The sequence below is a fragment of the Oryzias melastigma genome, linkage group LG2, assembly GCF_002922805.2.
Source record: "Oryzias melastigma strain HK-1 linkage group LG2, ASM292280v2, whole genome shotgun sequence".
Lineage (NCBI taxonomy): Eukaryota > Metazoa > Chordata > Actinopteri > Beloniformes > Adrianichthyidae > Oryzias > Oryzias melastigma.
The window spans coordinates 8127864-8146545 of NC_050513.1; the positions used below are offsets into that span (position 1 = coordinate 8127864).

General features: G+C 37.8%; 1 protein-coding gene across 2 annotated transcripts in view; it reads right to left on the minus strand.

The window, feature by feature from the left end:
- zranb3 (zinc finger, RAN-binding domain containing 3) overlaps positions 1-18682 on the minus strand; it is a 162254-nt gene that overhangs the window by 71965 nt on the left and 71607 nt on the right. For both annotated transcript variants that reach the window (XM_024294520.2, XM_024294518.2), the window contains exons 9-13: positions 18547-18666; positions 9315-9434; positions 8994-9173; positions 8625-8798; positions 5739-6141 (exon numbers count right to left, since the gene is read on the minus strand). In XM_024294520.2, the coding sequence (XP_024150288.1) occupies positions 5739-6141; positions 8625-8798; positions 8994-9173; positions 9315-9434; positions 18547-18666 (997 nt within the window). The remainder of the gene's footprint in view (positions 1-5738; positions 6142-8624; positions 8799-8993; positions 9174-9314; positions 9435-18546; positions 18667-18682) is intronic.

Genomic DNA, 18682 nt, shown 5'->3' on the forward strand with positions numbered 1-18682 from the left:
TCCTGAAATGTTCATTTGGTGTTGTTTTCTGCATTTCTTGACCAAATTTCACCAGAAAATGAGCCCATTAGCCATCACCATACTGTCTGCAATGGAATAAATGTCAGTCTCCAATGGATGCCTGTCTCTTTTTGGATTAAACACCGGGTCATCTATTAGAAAATATACGGTAAGTGCTGCGACCTGTTGCCCCTCAGCTTGCATTAGCATTTTAGCTCTACGGGCCTTCCCTGTTGTCTACAACCTTGCTAATTTGGGGGCGCCCTGTACAGGTTTGCTTTTTCAGACCGCAAACTCTTTAGGTAACCGTATTGTCAGGTGTGACTAAGGCATTCATTCTTGGGATTCATTTTCTATACAGTGCCTCTTTTTTAGATTACTTCAGTGAGATTTAAATTTACTTTTAATGTGTCGGTACTGGACGATTTTGTAATACAATACATTTACGCTAAAATTACATTCATGCTAAAACTGAAAATGTATTTCCAAGCATTTTCTCAGCTTTAGAACACAGCGGTGGGAAGGATTCTTCTCTTACTTTGGTCTCGTCACTCTGAAAACCCGTCGTCCTTGAAGGGATACCACTTTTCATGTCACACAATTAGCCTCCACCTGACTACTTCCTTACATTCCCACGAGCCGAAGATAGCGGTGCCAAGCTGAGAGATATCTCTATAAATACAGTTTTTATTTCTCAGCACAGTCTGTCATTTACAAATTTAGCAGGTTGTTAAATTTGCTGTCTCGCGAGCTGACACGGGCTGCTGCTGTGAATGCAGAGAGGCGACAAAGAACGGAGTGTGATTGCTGAGCAGTCATCAAGCATCTGCTGCAGCTGAACATGAAACACAGTGGTGCGTGTGAATTCAGATTTCTTTTTTTTTTTTTTCCTAAAGTGTGTGGGTGTGTGTTTTTAAGCTGAAATACAGGCTGTTAGTATTGTGCGCATTGAAGTGCATTATAGCTTCACATTCAGCGGACGCAGCTGTAAACAGACCTTTAGCACATCCAGTATTTGCTGTATATGTGAGCTCCGTCATTAATGACGGACAAGAGAAAACCGCTGCATTATGAGCAATCATTTCAAGTCTAAACAAAGCTAATTCAGCAGTTAGCATGTTTGACGCATCTGGCATTTAGTCAATTACTCGTGTTTGGCTAAAAACATGAATGTGACAAACTATATGTTTATTTTTATTTGATTTGGATACTTTTCATTTAACAGACCTGATTATAAAACAAAAGAACTGAGTTGCCAGACGATGAAATGTGAGTGAAGCAGAAGGACGCAGGGTCAGAGGTTTGTGTTGTAATAAGCCTTGATATCACTTCTTTCTCTGCTGTTATTTTTTAATCAATGCTCCATTGTTACAAAAATGTCAAGAAAGCCCTGGAGTCGTTTCTATAATTGCCTTGTGGATTCCGTGATGTCTCTGGAAGGGGCCACGCTTTCGCGTTTACACAACAAATATATACTTTTGCAAAAAGATGCAACAAAACTAATTATACAAGACAAAAAATACATTTACTTTTAAGAGTGGACAATGATATTTAACGGTTTTGATTGGGTTTGCTGATAAAACTTGCAAAAACAAATCAATAGTTCTCTAATTAAACTACAAAAGTTGCAATACAAGCTAATTAAAGTACCATTTTGACATAATAGCAATCATAACCATTTGTATCATATTTAATACTGGTAATTTTAAACTTTTATTTCATTAGATTGAGCCAAACTTTCCTTATAAATTTGGTCCATGTTTTTCCGCCCTGTAGTTCATCATCATTCCACTAGAGGCAGTAGAAGGGCTTTTCCCACTCATTTCAAAATGGCTGCTTCCATGAAATCTTGAAAACACTTTTGGCGGGAAAAAGTTTGGCTAATTTTCTAAACTTAAAGGGGATAACTCATCTATCGTAATTTGTTTAAAAAAAAGGATTACTCTGTCTTAAAAGAATGAAAAAATAGTTGAAAATGTATTATTTATAATATAGTTAAACCATGATACAAATGTGTGGATCAACTTTAACATGTTCTTGATTATCCTATTTTTTTTCCTTTTTTGTAGCTTATGTTATTCTAGTTGTAAACTCACTAATCAGTTAAAGTAGATGGTGTCACGTTGAATGTATAAAGCGTTTAATTGACAGATTGGACGTGGTCTTCTAACATGCTTACTCCTGATTGGAGAGAACGGTTGCTATAGAAATGGAGACTATGTCTGAATTTCTTCACTAATCTCTATAGTTCACTATTGAGCATTCACCGTTTTGTACAATTCCAAAATAGAAATAGAAATTTTCCAGAATTCTCTACTTAAAAAACAGTGTGCATCAGTGCTCACTAGATCGGGATATATAGACCACAATGCATTGCGTTCGAACAATTTTTTCCAAAAAAAATGTAATTAAATGTTTTCAATGTTTTCATCAGAACACACTGGATTCATAAATAGTCACCGTAAAATGCTCATATTGGTTATTTTCCATTTTGTGAAATCGGTGACGTCATATTAAAAAAAAAATACTACTTAGCATAGTGTCTGAATTGCTTTTAAATTCCAGAGCACTAGCTGTTCCCACACAATACAGATTTTTAGTAGTGAGGGAGTAGAGAGGGAACTCTGACAGAGTAGGACCGACTCGACTGCTTACTGATAACGTCTGGTTCCAACATGGCGATGGTTGTGTCGCGGAAAAACGGCGGCTGAATTGACTTAATTTCGTTAGAACCGGAAGCAAGTCCTTTTCTGTGGACACACTCACTCTGTCCAGTTCTCTTATACAGTCAATAATTAAGCCAACAAATGAAACAAATAACAACTTCTGGTGGTTACTTGGTGAACTGCATCTGATCTTTTTTGTTTTTGAACAAGCTTCATTCTGGAAGTTTAAGAGTGCTTTTTGCCCCAATTTGCTCCAATTTTGCTCCAATTATTTAAAATTATAACAGTTATTAGGGATGTGAATTGGCAAGAGTCTAACGATACAATACGTATCGCGATACGTGTCTCATGATACGATACATCCAAACATTGGACCAGAACAATTTTTTACATTTTTTAAGGGGATGACTTAGAAAAAAACTACACTTAAATATTCATTTGTATTTAATTGTAATCAACACAGCACAGAGTTAGTACATGTCGCATACCGACAAAAACCACAAGGCTGACTGAACATTTAACACAAGCTGGTTCTCGCGAGATCTTGTTGTTGTTTTGGTCACTGCTCAATGGCTCAGTGTGCTGTGCTGCCAACTAGTGGTCGGGGGTAAACAAAAGTAAGTCGCTGAAGGACGCTCATAAATCATTAATTAAATATTGCCCTGTCAGCATTTTAAATTGATAAAAGTATCGCAAAACGAAATATTGCGATATATCGCTGAATCGATTTGTCCCGACATCTTTATTAGTTATAAAAAATATATATTTTATTGCAATAATAAACTGCAAAAAAATATAGTTTTTGACCATTAATTGATTTTATTTAACAAATTAGTATTTTTATTCTGTCGTTTGGAAATAATAGACTTGCATTTTTTGTTAGCTTTGCTATTTTAGGTTTGATATGAAACACAAAAGAATCACTATTGAATTGATAATTAGGTCAACATAAAATAAAGAGATTTTCGTACACTTAGACTGAATGGTTTATCTGTTTCTGAAGAAATCATACCTGAAACGTGATTACAATAACTTTTTCTTTCTTCTTCATGTCTCATTTTTTGGAATGTTCACCTCTAGTTTTTGAGGGCTGATAAAATCCCGGCTGCAGTTTGTGTCCTAACCCGCATTAATAGTAGTAGAAACCCTGTTTGAACAACAGCCGAGCTGTGGGATTATTTTTCTTTCTCCCCCCCAGTCATCTCTCAACAGATTTGATGCATCTCAGACATTTAAAGAGCGTGGACCTGCAGTCTGCCGGGTCATAACGACTTCCCTCCCCTACTCTTTTGCGAGATACAATCATAGGCTGTCAGAGATATCACCTCGAGCCAGCTCAACTTTTCCCAACTTTCCAGGAGACGTTTGCAGCAACAGCAGGCGCCTGCTCGCGCTCTCCCAGCTTGACAGGTGAGAATTATACTGTGTCCTTGTCATCTGCAGGGAGAGAGAGAGGGGGACAATATTCTCCCAGCAGAGCTATTTCAGACTCTGCCGAGGCCTGCCTCATTCTTTCCCTATCTTCATCTGCTGGGTTCTGTAATGCCGCTGAAAAGTATTATGTCAACAGACGTCTGCGATTGATATTGACAGGAAGGAAAATGAAGCAACGGATGGATTTAAAGCTTCAGGTTCTTCATTTCGAGTGAGTCTCAGACGGGGGCTCGACTTCCTTTTTATTAAATCCAACCTGCAATCAGTGAGGTATTCGTGGATCTTAAAAAGAAATTTGACCCAACTGATGTAAAATATTATTTTGAAAATACAAAGTCATGTAGGAAAAGAGAGGTGGCTTTAAAACTACACTTACATCCCACCACCACACAAAGCAATTTACATTTACTTTAGTAAAATACTACTAGAGTACTATAGCATATAGTACAGAAATTTTTATTTTGCATATTTGTCATGTTTTTATTGTTTTTAATAAATAAAAATGAATGTACAAAAGACATTATAAAAGTTAAAAAAAAAAAAGTTGTGTAAACATTGCAGTTGAGTATTTAACCCTTTAACACCTGAGCTTTAGTTCCAGTGTTGATGTTCTTTGAATTATCATAACGCTAACCAAGGGAATTCCGGCAAAGAAAACAGCAGCATTGCGCTGAAATATCAGTACAAAATTACAATTTTCCTAGTCTGAATTTGTCTAAATTATGTTACTGTTCCAAGAGTTGTGGTACATCCAGGAGTGTGTGTTGTTTCCAATCACCACTGAAACTTTCGGTGTCAAAGGGTTTAAGATTTCAAATTTGATTTTAAAAAGGGCAAATAGTGCACTCAGCATTCACTGTTATGTCTCTATTTAAAGTGAGAGTATTTTTACATTTTGTATTTATACCTCGTGTTTGGGATAGCCCTTTTTTTCAGAGAAAGCATTGATTTTGGCATTCCACAGGGAGCGGTATTAGATCCCCAAAAGTTTTGAAAATTTAACTTTTTTATTTTTTTACTTTTAATTTTTTTATGCAATTGAGATATGTGAACAATTTTGATTAATGGTAGATTTAATATCCACATAAAAAATACTGCTTGACCATTAAGTATCGAAAAAGCAAATCTATTCTCATTAAAATTGTCTTATGAAATATGAGTTTTTGCCCAAATTCCTTCACCACCTAGAACACGATAAAGGCAATTCGCCATTTTTTGGGGGTCAAAATCTACTATTACAAAATTTCCCAGGAAATTTCCTGGAAGGCTCTGCAAAAAAAATTAGCGTGCATCAATGCTCACTAGATAGATATAGACCACAATGCATTGCTTTTAAGGTATCTGTCATTTGAAATTAATGTATTTAAATGTTTTTTTTTTACAAATCACCCAAGTGGATTCATCAATAGTGTTCATAAATAATTTATTTTTATTAGATTTTTACTTCTGAAAATGGGTGATGACATATTTGCAAAGAAAAGTATGTGTCCAAATTGGGCTAAATCCATGGCACTTGATAATCCTGCACTATGTAGTGAGGGATTTCAGACTTCAGTTTGCTATAATGTGAATCAAAATGAAAAATTAAGTGCAGAATCAAAACAAAAAAAAAAATTACAGAGGAAGACGAGCCGTTACCTGTTTTGAGAGTCGAGGCCGAGCGCGGGAACTCGCACATCTCACAATAAGGCAGCAGGCTGCTGTTGGAGTAGGTGCAGGCCCCACAGTTCCACGTCGACACCACTTCAGGTTGTGCCAGCTTCCGCGGGGTCATGACCGAGACCCCGGGACTCCTTAATGCCGCCTGCTTCCCCCCAAACCGCGATAGAGGACTCGGTCTGGGCCGGGGCGTTCGCAGCCGTTTCAACTGCGGGGAAAAGTCTAGGTCGGAGGGCGAAGAGTTTCTGTCCTCATTCTCACTGTTCACCTCGGAGGAGATGGAAGACGTCTCTCCTCCGTCCTCCCCTCTCCTCCTCTTCTTATCCTTGTTGGCGCTCGGGGAGAAAAAGGAACGAATGTCGTGCTGCTTCTCTTTCTCAAACTGCGAAAAAACAGAGAATCGGTTGGTCCATCTGTCAAGAGGAAGAGCACCCATGACCAAAAAAGAAATAAAAAAAAAAAACATTTCAATTTGTTGTCACTTTACAACCCAGCCACTCCACTCTGCCAGCAGATACAGCTATGTTTTCTGATGAGGATGTTTCCTGGCAACTCTAAAAAAGCCGACCAACAACACAAAGAACCATGAAAATCTTCTCACTGAGACCCACATGTAAAAACTGTAAAAATTTACACATTTTTAATAAGCTCGAAACCATTTACAGCACATTCATCATTGGCACAAATCTTCTAGATTCTTGCAAACAATCACAGATCCGGTGACGCACCCACAAATTCTTCTAAAAATAAAGACTGCTGCAGTTTTACCCCCGCGGGCACAACCCATCAACCTCCACTCAACAAAACAGTCAGACTCTTTTGTTTAGAATGAGGAATCAAAGGCAATTTTCTTTTGAAAAGAAACAGGGAAAAGTCATTTCCTATGTTTATGTCAATTTAAACTTCCTTAAATTTGAAATTGAAATCATTTATATATATTTTATGGAAAAAAAAAAAAACTAGGGCCATGAATGTTGACGCGTTAACGTGCTTGATTAATAAAGGATAATTAAGTACCGTATTTTTCGGACTATAAGTCGCACCGGAGTATAAGTTGCAGGGGCCAAAAAATGCATAATGAAGAAGAAAAAACCATACATAAGTCGCACTGGAGTGTAAGTCGCATTTTTTTCAAGTAATTATTTTACAAACTGGTTGAAAAAAACGATATTACATCATCCTAGAAGGTAAGTTATAAAATTCACAAGTGAATAGAAAACAGGCTGAATATGTGTCAACACATATTCACATATTAGCATCATGAAAAAAACGAAAAGGTGTAGCATTTATATAACATAACAGTTTTATTTAACTATAGCCTCAAGAACTCATCAACTTTGTATCTTTACTGTAATTAATTGCACGCAATCTCACTCCATATCACTAAATCCCTTAAATTCTTCGTCCTCTGTGTCACGTCTGAATAACTAAAGTAAATAAAGTAATTGCATAGATCACCATAAGAGGGCACTCTAGACTTATGGTCCATATCTCATCTCATTAAAAATTCGTATATAAGTCGCACTGGAGTATAAGTCGCAGGGACATTCAATCTATGAAAAAAACCGCGACTTATAGTCCGGAAAATACGGTAGTTAATATTTATTAATCGCACAATTAATATGTATTAATCGTGGTCAGACGTCCTGCAGCTGTGAGTGTAATAAAATTCAGTCTAAAATAAAATTAAACCTTTTTCCACATACTTTGATTGAGATTTAATTAAAAAAAGGGATAATATGGGATTTATTTGTATTTTTTTGACAGAATTGATCTTCTAATTTAATAAATAAGGCGGAGAATAAACGTCTCACTGAAGTCTGCAGTGGAGGGCAGCTATGGGGGGTGGGGGAGGGGCGGCCTGAACGAAACTGAGCCGTCTGCTTTGAGAAATCCAAAGACGAAACCGACCCTTATTTATTTTTGTTTGGGAATCGACATAAATTTTCCACAAAATTGTCTAAAAACGAAAGGAAACTCTGCAGTGTTCTGCGAAAGTCCCGCCCCCCTACGCCGCACGAGGCAAACAGTCCAGAGAAGACAGACACGCCCCCACCTGTGAACAACCGACTTGAAATCCAGCTGGATCAAACCTTTCCCAAAACGTTTTTTATTACTTTTAGTAAGCATAATAAAGTAAATGTATGAGGAAAAAAAGGAAAAAACTGTAAGAAAAAAAAAAACAGAATACCAGGAAAAATGTTAAATTAACAGCTGTGCTCTTAGGAGAGAAATCACATTTTTCCAAATAATTTTCTGTTTTTGCATAATTTTATGTCTAGTGAGTGAATACAACATGAAAAAATGACTAAATAAATGCATTTTTACATAGAAGAGGTTGTGCTGGTTAAAATTATACCAAATAAGCAATCAGGTAGTTTTTCAAATTAAAACTACAGAAGTAAATTCAAAAGTAGACAAAAACAAGAGTTATAGACCCTATGTTCCAAAGGATTAAAAATAAATGTTCTAAATGTACAAAATTGGGTGTGATTTCATATTATGATTATTTTCAGATAAGTGGTTGGCAAATACTCTAACAAAAAAACTAATGTCGATTAATCGCGATTAATTTTTTCGAGATTTGCGATTAATTTGTTATTTTTTTTATCAATGCCCGTCCCCACAAAAACACATTCATGCTCAAATTTGTGCGATTGTACTTTACCATATGCTCCTATTGTTTTATCGCAAAAATAAAATATATAAAACTGTTCTGTTGTTGTAGTCTAAGAATTTATATCAAGAAACCTAAAAGAAAAGTGAAAAAACTTGAAAGTTGAAGGACCTCAAAGGGGAGAGATATAAAGAAATGTTGCCAAAACCTCTCGGATAAAAGTTTGTCTCTGTTTTTTGTCAACTCACATGACTAAAGAAAATGTCATCATTGGTTTTTCCGGAGTTTCCCTCCAGCGGCAGCACCATCTCCGTCGGCTTCCACGAGTCAGCAAAGTTGAGGAATTCCCACTTGTCTTTGTCCCCCTCGTCGGCCTTCAGGTATTCCTTCCTCCCGTTCAGAGTGCTGCCAGTCACAGTTTCCTGGAGGTTCAAGGACTCTTGTTTGAATGTGAAACACAAGTTCCTGACTTAATAAAAGGGACCCTCTCAGATCTAACATTTCTGGGTTTGTGGCCTCACTCGTGTGTCAATCAAAGCAGGTTGGACACGAATCAAAGGTGAGTCTTCTTTGCATAAATCACCAGCGGCACTCTGCCACAGCGTCACCCGCCGTACCTTCCTGTTGAGCATGGACCACATGACGGTGTCGAAGGTGCCCTTGGCGATCAGGTAGTGCACGTTGACGGAGGACGTCTGCCCGATGCGATGGGCGCGATCCTCCGCCTGCTTGATGTGACCGGGGTTCCAGTAGAGCTCGGCAAACACCACATGGCTGGCGGCGGTGAAGGTCAAACCCTGGAGAGGACGCACACTCGCATCAAAAACAAAACTCTGCAAAGACGTTTGAACAACTCCAACGAAATATTTCAAACATGATTTGGAGACTGTGAAAAACTCAAAAATTGTGTTTATTTGGATCCTAGTTTTTGAATTCACCTGTCCAGCTGCTTGGATGCTTAGAATGGCCACACGGGTTTCTGGATCACTCTGGAATTTATGGACCAACTGGTTTCGTTCAGACGCTGGAACGCTGCCGTCGATTCGAATGTAACCAGCCTGTCAAATTAAGACGAGAGGAAGTAAAAAAAAAAAAGTTAATGAATTAAAATATATATGGTAAATATTTATATATATATATATTTACCATGTATATGGTAAATAATAGAAGTAAATAATTATAACTCCATAGTTCTAATAGAAGAAATTGTCAGCGAACCAGAACCGGACAATCTGAGTTCTATGGGGTCTCTAAGGTAAAAAGATTAATCTAAAAGATAGGAAGGGCTGAGACCATAAAAACTAATCAAAGAAACTTTGGTCTGGATCTGACAAGCAGCAGAGGAGCTTAGAACCAGAGCAATATGAGCTCTTGTTCTGGTCCATGTTAAGAGACAAACAGCTGAGGTCTGACTAACTGAAATTCGTCATAGATTGTTTAGGAATGCCAAAAATAAAAGCAAGGCAGTCATCTAACATTCATGAAAAATGAGCATCGATAAAGGGGCTCTGAACTAAAGAGCATCATTATCTCTGGTAATGTTTCAACCTTAATAAAGTGATATACTGGTAGAAAACACTCCTGAGGTTCATTGTTGAGTCAGAAAACATTACAGTCAAATGTTTTTCATCTGTTGTCCTGGTTTATGTGCAACAAGATCCAAGACATCCATAACTTTAATCTTGCTAAGTCGTAATAGCATCTCATTCAACGTTGAGAAGGACTTCCATGGGCTCCATGTCCTCACATAACGGTGAGTATCATCAGCATAGCAGGAGAAATGACACACTGTCTCCTGATGACACCATGTAGTGGTTACATGTGCTAACTAAAGAGTGGAACCTAAAATAGAGCCATGTGGTACATCATGTCATAGAACGACTTCAGTCACAGAGAAAAAAAAACATTTATATCCATAATATTGGATTTATTCAAACTAAAAGCAGTGCCATGTAGTCTGGTTTAAAACATTGGGGCTCCAATGTGGTCAAGTAAAAACAAGGACAGACAGCTTTCTCTTTTATCCTTTATTCCTGGCTGTAGTGCAGAGGTAGAGCGGTCGACCTCTGGCCAAATAAAACGCAGTTCAATTCCCACTTGCATGAAGCTTTTTATGGGCAAGTCACTGAACTCAACACTGCTCTTGGTGGTCATAGGTTGGCGGCAGTGTTTGGCAGAAGTGTGTGAATATGTGGTGCATTGGTGAGTGGGACTATGACTGTAAAGAGCTTTGGGCCTTCTAAAAAGGTTCCTGTCTGCATTTCACAGCCTTGACCAGTACCGTCTATACACTATACAACTTAAAACTCGAGGTAACTTTTCAGAAATGTCATTAAATAATAATAAAATCATCTAGTTGGTTCAAAATACATATCTCTAACATTTAACTTAAAAGTGACAGATTGGAAACTGGTCTGCAGGCATTAAAAATGACACATCTAAATTGTCCGACTTCTGGAGAGAAGAGAAAAGCCATACTGTAAATGTTTTTAAAAACAGAGGTTGAGATTGGCTCAAGAGAACAAGAGAAAGAATTCAGATTTCCTTCTTTAAGCATTGCAAAATTAACCAGTGCAAATTCTTCTGTTTCCTTATACATCCTGGAAATTGAGCCATTTTCCACAAGATAATGACAGATTCTATATCTTTTAGTGTCTATTTTGTGACTTTGTGACCATAAGTTAACACAGTGTTAACACACTGATTTTCTAAGGCGATGAATAACTGGACAGTTTTTTGGCAGCTTTATTTTACTGGGTCAATTTTGTTTGTTGAATGTGTTGTAATAGATGGTTGGTTAGTATTTCCTCTGTTGGTGTTTTATGAGTTAATTCTTAGTTAATAAGCTCTATAGGAGCCACTTTGACTACAGTGTTACCAAGTTCTGCTAAAAAATATATATATATATTATTATTATTATTTTAAGATGTTAATGTGTTTGGTAAGGGTTCAGTTAAATAATTTTCAATCACTTCAGCAGTAAAAAGGTGCTTTGTTATGTTTTTTTCTATTTTCTTAATCATTAACAATTAAAACAAACAAGACAAGTCATGATATTCCAAGTATTGATACTGAAAGTAAAGTTAGAAAACCTGTGTTTCCCATAGCTCTTTAATTCTTTTAAGACCATGACAAGCCGAATGACATTAAATCTCGCATATTTATTAGAGAAAGAAAAAAAAGTGAAAATAAATCAGTTTGGGTGAGATATTTTAACCCACCAGTAGCTCTAAATTAAAAAAATGACATTTTTGTCAATTTACAAAAGTGTGATGTGGAAAGTTAAAATGCAAATAGACTTTTACCAAAATAAGGGACAATAACACAATCTCTAAGGTGTGTGTATAAATCATGTTAAGAATGGCTTTTAATTCCGTCAATATTGAAGAGTTACGGTAATTCAAAGAACGCAAGCTTTTATTATATTGTAAAGTTGCTTAAGAAGGTTACATTTTGCTAGTTTTAACATCGGGCTTTTAAAATGAAAGGAACAAACTCAACCCATCGTATCCTACCACAGATTAAAGGAATATCCAGGAGTGCTACAAGCTATTAGCTTAAAAAGGCTAATGTTTGCCAACAAAGACTAATGGACCAACTCACCAGCAGGATCCAGGCCTCATGGGCTGTTGTCCTGCTTGTTTTTCAAATATCCCTGACCTATCTACCTGGTTCAGGTGGGATCCACAAAGGAGAGGCTGAAATAACAGGCTTGTTTGTGTAGAAACAGAACAGCAACACTAACCTGTTTGAATTTAGGCGAATGCTGACTCTCAATGAAGGCTTGAAGAAGAGGTCTGGTGTATTATTGTATAAAAACTCATTGATGCATCTTTTTTTTTTTTTTAAGGGTTAGAAAAAGGAGCGAATATTTGGTAGCTTGATGGCTACATTTTCCCCGAAATACAATAAAGTGTCATATTATAAAAGAGGGGTTGCTCTCCAGCTTTTTAAAGCATGCTACTCTAAAGAGTAGCATTTCATTAGCTTGCATGAAGCGTTTTTGAAATGTCTCGTAGAAAATAGCAATTGGGCACTCAAACGACGGGTAAAGCACTTTCCAACAATGGGAAAGCAAACAAAGACAGCGGCGGTTGGGTGTTCATTAAAACCGAACTTGAACGTGACATTCGCCGAGCCGCTAATGCACAGCGGCGACCGCGTTCTTTTGATCCGCGTCCATCAGTCCCCCGGAGCGGCACAGTGGCCGTCGGTAGGACGGCGTGTTCACACTGTGGCTGCATGAAAGTAGCTTGATGAGAAACAACACAGAGGCTCGTCTGAGTTTTCCAGAACACATAAAAAGTTTAAAAAAATAAATATGGAGAAGATAAACCACACTTGTGCGGTTAAAAAAAATAATCACAACTCAACCAGACACTCTAATAGAAAAGTTTATCTCTTGATTATTTGTTTAAACCTTGAAAAATCTCATTAAAAAATCCTTTCAGCCAAATTAACACCAGGTGAGACACAGGCTCGGAAACATTGATAAAGCTGGGATCGGAGCAGAGTAACTTGTCATCTCCACGCGTTGCCTGTCGTTCCTTTTTTAGCTTATCTCTGTTAATTGGTGAGCGCATCGAAAAAGCGAGTGTCTCAGAGAAAGATGTGTTATCACACGTTGTGCTGTCACGTTGCATTCGCATGACAACTTTCCCCACCACTGCAACACGCACAAACACACACTTGAAGCGTTTCACAGGTCTGGCATCAAGCTAACAGAATTAATTTTCTTGTAATGAGTTAGAGAAGAAGAAGAAGAAAAAGAGAAGCAGAGGGTGTAAAGTTTACTTTCTGAGCGAGGAAAAAGAGTTTTCCTGAAGTAGTCAGGGGCCTTCATTAGATTTTCGTAATGTTAAATATCTAAGCTGATGGTAAACCCTAAATTTGTCTCAGGAGTGAGAGACACCAATAATTTATGACAGCTAACATCTGCTGTAAAGTACAAGCAAAACTTGCGAGTGCAGACATCATTACTCTGTCAAAGTTAATCACTGCTGCGACTGGGATTTGACTTAAAAACACAGCGGGACGATGGATGAAAGAATAAACCCAAAACATGGGACCAATTACCTTTGCTGAGCCAGGAAGGAGGAGTGAAGCATGAATTCACTCTTTCTAGGTTACCTCTAAAAAGCAACAAACGTCTCTGGAGTCAGATTTTTTTTTTAAATGCTAACTGGAAATGAAAAGTGGGGGATGTGATATCGGTCATATAAAGCAGGTCTTGTTGCGAAGTGATTGGTGGTGTCAGAATAGCAGTTCTTTGTCATTTTAAAGGTCTCTGTGGAGGATTCTGCAAAACCAGAGGGAAACTTTCTATTAAAGCTTTCATGTGAATCAGACAGAATTTGAAATGAGGAACTGAAGGAAATAAAAAAAAAAAACAAAGCACAGTAATGGAGTCGTAACAACAGCTGTATGATGTTTGAATTCAATACAGCAGCCTGGAGGAAATTGGAAAAAAAAAAGAAAAATATGGACTATTTGGAGCAGACACATTACTCTCTGCATCCACTTACACTAAAAAGTCTACGTAAAAACGTCTATATGCGCATTTTCCTTGTTCAAATTTCTGGCAGTCAGACGTAGCAACTTTCTATGATCTTATTGGAACTCTATATACAAAATGTTTGGCCAATAATCAAGTTAAACTAGGTTGACCAATTAAATACTTAGATTTGGTAAAGACAAATGGATGGAGCCTCCTTTAAAGTGTGACTAAACATTAATTACTTTTTTTTTGTCTGTTGACCTCTATAATTGGGGCTTTAAGAGTTATATCTGTTGGTCCTTGACAGATTTTTGATCATTTAAAATAAACATGTTTGATTCCTAAAATTATGATCGAAAACTGCCTTTGTGCTGCCCCCTACAGGTTGAAACAATATATATCAGTTGAATTTTGTGATTGGTCCACTGGTGTGAGTCTCACGTCATTTCTAAAGTATAAAAGCCCCGCCCATCTTTGAGTGGGAGTGACATCTGAATTTAAAGACACGATTTATTCCATATCTCTCCATCTGGAGTGATAAATATAGGACTAGGAAGAAGCCGAAGGAGTAGGTAGGGCAGCAATTCGGGAAGTATTTCAAATATCAGAATAGAGCTATGAAAGAAAAAGCCTGGAGCAAGATTTGCACCATTTTGACATTTCGCACCAAACCTCTTCCAGCTGTAGGGGGCGGATATGCACTAGTAAACAGTAAAAAAAAAAAGAAGAAGAAGCCCCTCCCTGCTTGTCCAGTGTGAACACCAAATGCTAAACACTAGTGGTTCTGGCGATACGATACGTATCACGATACAAACGTCATGATATGATAGAAATCCCGATATATCCCAAGATAGTATAAGATAGTATTTCACTATTTTTTAAATTATGACATAAGAATTATCTGAATATTAATGTATTTTTGATCAAAATAAAATGGTAAAATACATGTTTTTTTAATGATCAGAACATTGATCACTGCAACTGGATCTCATTACAAGTTGCTTTTATCCAAGCAAAGTAAATTTTTTTTGGAAATTTAAGAAACATTGAGTGGGAAAAAAATGTAACACTGAACTATGTGTTCGCTTTGAAATTACAATTAAATATCACCTTGGCAGATTTTTTAATCGATACAAGTATCCCCAAATAAAGTATCGCGATATTTCACGGGATCGATATTTTCTTAAAATCCTACTAAACACGTGTCACATGTAAATGTATCTTATCCTCTAGGACATCTACAACCAGCAGTTCCAAGGTCAGGAAGATTGGACCTCGGCTATCCTGACAATGGACTGTTTTCTTTGTTTGCCCCATGAAAGCAGAGAAATCGAGGAGGAGCGTCTTTCCTTCAAGTCATTCAGAGTCTATAACCAGACTGATATGAATACTGGAACTTTTCTCCTTTTCTTTTTTGAACTTGTCACTTTCTAGCTTGGCACAAGTCACTTTACTGCATATCCAAGTTCAGCAAATGGACAATTTGACAATTCTGACAATCTTGTCAATTCGAGACTTCCTTCAGTTTTGTCAGTTACGTCTTGAAGTTGTACGACTGCTACGTTTTGAAGCTCACCACACAAACTCTGCTACTTTCTGCAGTCGTAGGAAAGATGTCTGGGCCTGGTATCAAACTTTATATCCCAATAATCTGTTCAAAATGATTATGATGGCTCAATTCTAAAAACACCAAAGTAAATAACTGACAGATAGCCAAACTTTAGCTAACCTTATTTTGTATTTTGTGTAAGGTTGTCATACAGAAGCAAGAGTATTGGCAACTAAATCAGAATGTCGCTATGTACGATTTGTGCACATTGCATGGATAAAAATTGGTCATACGTGAATATAAATTAAGTGAGAAAAGCTATGGTCTTTTTAGTGAAATTTTCACAGATGTCTCACAAACGAAACACGTCAAAACCCTGGAAAAACTACAAATAAATCATAAAAAGAACACGTAAACCCGCACTTCAATTAATTTCTTCACTTTGACACACTCTGATTCTGGGCAGAAACCATATCTCGTCAATTACGTAATTTGAATGTGATATTGGTGCTTTATACATGATATAAACATTGTACAACAGTAGTGCATGCGTGAAAAGTCAGTTAGACATACGTGGACATCCGTGGAATGATTGTGCAAAGTTGTGATTTGCGCATGCATCTCACAAGAATCACGCACAATTTTGTAAGGTTCACATAATAATTGCATATAAACCATGTAAAATACACCTTAACTGCATAATTCTCAACTGGCCAAAAATTTCGAAAAGGGCATAGATAACCTAGGCGGCTGCCTAGGGCACCATCTGCTAAAGGGAGTGTCAAACCCCAATGACTGGGCTATATATTACATTTTTTTTCATTGTATTTTTATAACAATTTGAAACACCAATTATTTCATGTTAAAAAAGGTAATAATTTAAAAAAATGTAAAAATTATTTTTAAAAATAAAAGCAATAACTTTGCCCGGTGCAGTGCCCCTCCTTACCTGACGCTGGCGCTGTCTAAGCTGGATTTGTGTTTTTATGTGTGTTTGGGGGTAGTGTCACTGCTCTTTCTTAAAACTTTAAGGATGAAAAAGTAGCAAAGTAAGCCCTCTGAGACAGCTTTAAGGGGAAAAAAAGGAAGGAAGAGGGTTGAAAAATGGGCTCTAAGCAGAGGTTTTTCTTTTTATTTACCATCAATTGCTTGGAACCCAAGACGAATTTCACTGGTGATCTAGTTTTCTTCTCTATCTCTAAACCTTTAAGAACAGAGATCTTTAGATTTTTAAAATTTTAACACTGGAGAAGTCTTTCTAAAGACACACCATGCTTGGTGGCGTGGTAGTTAGGGCTTTTCTCTGCTTCAGAACCCGTTGGAATTATGTTAACTGCATAAAGAGTTAAAGGGTTATGGGAGTCGAAAGCATGCAAAAACGGTCAAGACAAAACAAAAAAATTAGAAATCCAAAAGTAACACACCAAATCTACAGTTTAATTAGGATCTTAATGATATCTACAAATATTTACTTATATCATTACTAGGGCTGTCAGATTTGTCGCGTTAAAAACGCGTTAATCTGACACGTGCTTGACGGCGACAATTTTTTTGACGCATTAATCGCGGACTTTCTCATACGTGCCTTTCCATTCCGCGCGAGGGCGTCCCACCCCTCTCTCACCGGCTGCTCTTACTAGATCACCGGCGGGTCTCCAAACACCGAGCTGCGAGCTAAAACCGGTCGGCACTAGGACCTGGAGAGCTCCTGCACCCTAACCCGGCTCCGGTTCGCGTCCAGTACCACGTCTGGTGGTACCGGCTCGCGTCCGGCGCCGCGTCCTGAGAGCTGCGGACCCCCGACAGCAAGCGCACCGGGGGACGTTTTAAATGTTCTGAGGGTTTAAGTGAGATCCAACCCCAGCATAGCGGTCTGTCTGCCGGCATATTCATGGCGTGAGCTCCGCTGGACACGTCGCTGCATCGAGCTGCAGCCAGAGAACGCGGCGGCAGTAACAGACTGTCAAACTATCCACAGAGTATCCCGCTTTTCTCAGTCTTTAATGTTTTAAAAAACAAAAGTTCATTGGAAATGATAAATCTCTATTTCATTGATTACTGTAGTTCAGCAGAGGAGGAAAAGATTTGGTCCTGACAAAAAATGAACATGAAAGTGTTATGTAAATTTTATTTTTAATGTTTTTTATTTTATTTTACTGAACGTTGATTGAAGTTTTGAATTTAAAATGCCCTTCATTTGCACTTGGGCTTTTGTTAGGCATTTGATGTTACAGCCTTTTATTGTTAAGAAAGTTTATCTCAATACAATGTTACAAAATAAAGTATTTCTGATGAAAACTATTAATTTTGTCATTTTTGTTTTCATAATTAATGTAGAACTGCTAAATTCCACGAAGCACACATTTTTTTTCCTTAAAAAAAAGGCCACATTTTAACTTGCGATTAATCGCGAGTTAACTCAGGAAGTGCGATTAATCGCGATTAAAAAAATTAATCGCCTGACAGCTCTAATCATTACTACTTTTATTACTGATGACTGTGCTAAACTGTCAAATAACTATAAGAATTTTAACCCACAATCTACAAACGTTTGACACTAATCTTTCTCATAAATTATTTGTTCTATCACCTCCTTAACCCAGCTAACTCTCAAAGTCGTTGCACTTCCATATGGGGGCCTCCTTATTAATAGCCACTACGTACGGAGGTGAAAACTGTGTTTTCCTATCATTCAGAGAGAGGAACGAGATTTCGTTGCTTCACTTTGTCATTCCTCGTCTACGATGAGACGTCCAAACAAAGCTGTAGGTGTGTCGCCGTAATCAAGCCAGCATTGTGTTTAAACAGCTATGGCTGAGGAGGTGGGTCGTGCCTTAGCATCCATTAGAAGTGTTGGGATTAGAAGAGGATAGAAATTGTTGGATGGGAGGCGACATGGGTCGAACACGCTTGTGTATGAGGGAGGAGATGAGTTTGGAGCCTGTCTTGCTGCCCAGTCTTGCATTTAGGAGTCTTGAGAGCCTGGATTTAATCTTTCCTGGCTTTAATTGACTTAAAATTGGTTATCAGCAACATACTATTGGCTAGAGTATCTGGCAAACGAGCAGTTGATCTTGAGAACCACTTGTTACAGCTCCCATGCTTCCTATTTTCCCCCAGTTACCTTGGCCTCGATGGCAGCTTCGGTACAGGCTTGAAGCATGGTAAGGTGGTGCCCGAACACCAGGAACTTCAGCTGCTCCGCCTCCAGCATCATCTTAATGTAGTCCTTCACAGCTCCCGCCTGGCCACACACAAAA